This window comes from Apaloderma vittatum, unplaced genomic scaffold (genome assembly GCF_000703405.1).
Source record: "Apaloderma vittatum isolate BGI_N311 unplaced genomic scaffold, ASM70340v1 scaffold3207, whole genome shotgun sequence".
In the NCBI taxonomy this organism is placed as follows: domain Eukaryota; kingdom Metazoa; phylum Chordata; class Aves; order Trogoniformes; family Trogonidae; genus Apaloderma; species Apaloderma vittatum.
Genome location: NW_009727641.1, coordinates 1 through 4025, shown reverse-complemented (window position 1 = coordinate 4025; position 4025 = coordinate 1). Strand labels below are relative to the sequence as shown.

The 4025-nt window shown below is 42.4% G+C and overlaps 1 protein-coding gene across 1 annotated transcript in view; it reads right to left on the bottom strand.

Moving 5' to 3' along the window:
- Positions 1-135, bottom strand: part of LOC104277165 (caspase-2-like) — a 14387-nt gene extending 14252 nt beyond the window's left edge. Inside the window, exon 1 of the mRNA XM_009873729.1 lies at positions 17-135. Coding sequence (XP_009872031.1) covers positions 17-135 — 119 coding nt within the window. The remainder of the gene's footprint in view (positions 1-16) is intronic.
- Positions 136-4025: the final 3890 nt, after the last annotated feature.

Below are 4025 nucleotides of genomic sequence, written 5' to 3'. Positions count from 1 at the left end.
GTTGGCATGGGTCTACCTCTCAAGCTTGTCCAGGTCCCTCTGGATGGCATCCCTTCCCTCCAACACGTTGATCACACCACACAGCTTGGCATCACCAGCAAACTCGCTGAGCATGCACTTAATTCCACTGCCCATGTCAGTGACAAAGATGCTAAAAGCATGACTCCCAAATAAGTTAAGAAATACCCATAATGTCCATATTCTGCACTTTGTATGTACAGTAGTCCATTTCTGACAGAATTCTTCCTTAATGCTTCCTTAAATATCCAAAATGTTGTACCTTCTCATATAACTTCCACATCAACACCACGTTTAGGTTATACTAAATCATGTTCAGCAAACATTCAGAAGTAAAACTGTCATAAGACAGTCTTCTTTCAATTTATTTTCTAATACATTTGTAATTTATTTTTGTACCCTCATAGATGAGTTTGATCTGCATAACAGGAACCGACTGCAGGAAAAACTCTGAATTCCTGTCAGAATCCCACTGTATTAGCCTTCTTACTGAGCCAAAACATAACCACAGAATCTGTGGAGAGAGCGTATATACTTGACAAATACGCTAATCAAATTTATGTCACTTTATCAAAGCCAGGGATCCCTTCACAACTGTCTAAACACAGAGGACATTAATGAAGTAGATTTTCGGCTTTATCTTAAAAATAGCTGTTTCCACCAACCCACTTTATTTCCATCATCATTTTTGGTCTGTATTTGAAATCCGTCTCTTCTGGGCCTTCATCTAGCTAATGATATTTACATCATCTCTGCTACACATTAAACAAAAATTTCTTTCTTTATATTTTCTTAGAAGAGTGTTTAATCAATTTAAAAAACCAAATTCTGAAAGTACTAAATAAAATTCACTTCTGTCAGTTCCCACATTTCTTCCCCATTTCAGACACCAAAGGAAGCTGCTCCTATTTACTAATTTTCCTTCAGTGTACACCTATAAACTGTTTACTTACTCTTCATATTCCTTATGAGCTCTTCCTTCGTCAACCACCTTTGTCTTCAGTGGCTCCTCCTGCAATGTCCTCCCCTTCTACTTTCTTTCTTGTGGTAAAGTTTCAGCACTTGTTTAGCACTTCAAATGGGAAGAAAAATCATTCTTCCTTCATCTCCCTGAGCTCCTTGTTTTATTTCATTTTCCTTAGACTACAAAAGTGAAGTGTCCTGTTTCCAGAACTATTTTGCTTGTTCTTCTGTTTAGTTTGATTTAAACTAACAGGACAAGTATAATTGTTGTGTTTTTAATACAGTGATTTAAAATATAACTATATATCCAGATCTTCTTGATTTCCTGACCTCTGGGAGCAGCAGGGGATATATAGAACCAGTCAGTTAGAACAGCTAGGAACACCTACCTTCTATCAGCAGACACAGCGGTATTTCCATTAAGGCACCTGATAATCAGCATCATAATACATTTTCAAGAATAGGCTGCCTAACAGCAGTCCTAAAGCCTTTTTTCACATTTGAGCCAGAGCAGAAAACTCTTACAAATTCACAAACCTACTACAGAAAAATGAAAGGTAAGGCAAAGTGCTTTTGACTCAAGCGATCTTTATGCATGTTACTTTTTGTTTATCTACAGCACTGTTAGGATTAATACTATCCTGCAAACATTCCTTCAGTTTTTAATCATCTACCCCAATGCATATTTTGCAGTACTGCTGTTCCAGTTGTGCATGCTTTCCTCCTACACCTGCCATACTTTTATTTTTGCTGCAATTTCCAGATTCATACCCTGCAACAATAGTTCAGCCACTTCGTTCTCTTGCTCAGGTTGCCAGTGTCATCTGCATACATTGAAGCTCTTAGTTATGTGTGTATGTTACATTAGGCACCTTTTTTCCACTAAATTATTACTATTTACCTGACTTACCCAACATAACATCTTTCTCCTTGTCAATAATCCATTAATAATTATTGTTGCATCTCCTTTTACCCAATTACATCTGAAGGGGAAGACTCTCTTACTCCACTTAGAGTATTTCATCCAGCTCTGGAGCCCTCACCACAAGACGGACAGGGACCTGTTGAAGGAGGAGGGCCACAGAGATAATCAGAGCACTGGAGCACCTCTCCTATGAGGACGGGCTGAGAGTTGGGGCTGTTCAGCCTGGAGAAGAGAAAGCTCTGGAGGGACCTTACAGTAGCCTGAAGGGAGCCTACAGGAAAGATGGGGAGGGGCTGCTTACAAGGACATGAAGAGGTAGGACAAGGGGCAAACGTTTTAAACTAGAGCAGGGTAGGTTTAGATTAGACATGAGGAAGATGTTCTTTACTACGAGGGTGTTGAGACATTGGCACAGGTTGCCCAGAGAAGCTGTGGCAGCCCCCTCCCTGGGGGTGTCCAAGGCCAGGCTGGATGGGGCTTGGAGCAACCTGGGCTGGTGGGAGGTGTCCCTGCCCATGGCAGGGGGTTAGAACTAGGTGATCACTAAGGTCCCTCCCAACTCAAACCATTCTGACTCTTCCCCTTTGCCTCAGTTTAACACTTCTAAACTACAGCAGCATTTTGCCCAAAACCCACTATTTTCTCTGGCATTATCCTACCTTGGAAAGAGGTTGGCTGGTTGTTTTGGGTTTTTTCTTTCCTGTCCATCTCTCCCCCTTCAGGGACTAACTGCAAGCCAGCAGCAGAATAACCCTACTAACCACCCATACTAGTGCAGTGTCACTGTTCAACCTCTCGCTATTTAACACCCATGGGCTGCCAAGCCCCAAGCAGCTGCTCAGAATGGTGGGGAGAATGGGAAGGGTAAAAGTGGAAAAACTCGTGGGCTGAGATAAAGACAGTTTAACAAACAAAACAAAAGCTGTGTCTCCCAACTGCTTGTGCACCCCTAGCCTACTGCTGGCAGGGACGATGAGAAGCAGAAAAGGTCTTGATTCTTCACAAGCACTACTTAGTGATAAGGAAAACATCCCTTTGTTATCAACATTGTTTCCATGACTAATCTAAAACACAGCCCCACACTAGCTACAATGAAGAAATTAACTCTATCCAAGTCAAATCCAGCACAATCAGGTCTTGATTCATTCTTTGACTTTCACCGTCTTCCTGTATCCTTCTCCTCTTTTACTAGGGACTGGAATGATTTCAGGTAAGATGGTCTGCATCTCCCACAACTTAGCACAGGTACCCTTGACAGGTCTCATGTGCAACTTCACGTTATCTTTTCAGAGTCAAAATTTATCAGAAACTTATTTTTTCATTGCAATCAAAAACCTTATCAGTCCCAGTGTCATACCTTCTCCTGTGTGACCCTGCTCTGGCAGGCGGGCTGGACTACATGATCTTCTGAGGTCCCTTCCAACCCCTGACATTCTGTGATTCTGTACCAGTGGCCAGAAAACAGCTCACAATTCTATTTTTCAGCATCAGTACTTATGACAGGACCATCATCCTTACTAAGGGACTGAAAACCTTGGGTTTTGAGATGCATTTGGTGTGGACCTTCAGTTACTTCCTCCTCAGACTGCTTTCTCTTCTATCTTATATCTCTTATATCTCTTCCCTGTAGTGTCTTTCGTATATTATCATACCTCTAGGAGCAATCCCAATCTATTTCCAACGACTTCTCTTTACAGCACCCACTGCTCAGGTTAAGTAACAAAAGCTCAGGATAACAAAAATAACAACATTTGTCACTGAGAGTGAGAGCCTGGGATCAGGGCAAAGGTTCTTCATGCGATTTGCAAAAACACGCATGAAGTACAAATTCTTTTAAGTGAACGGTATCACGGCAAGCTGGCTTGTATTATATTCGTCTTACTCACTTTCGCGGTACTCTTTCGGGAAATTGGCATTATTCCTACTTCTACAAACGAGGGGAAAAAAGAAGCGAGAGGCACCAAACGACACCAAATGACCCAGGCAACGCAGCCTGCGGCAGCTACACGCCAGCACGCACACGCCTCTCAGCCAAAATCCACACGGGCAGAGGCAGCTCACACTTCTGGGTGTTTCAAGCAAACCCCGCAGTACTCAGCCCGTCCTCCGGATGCCACCA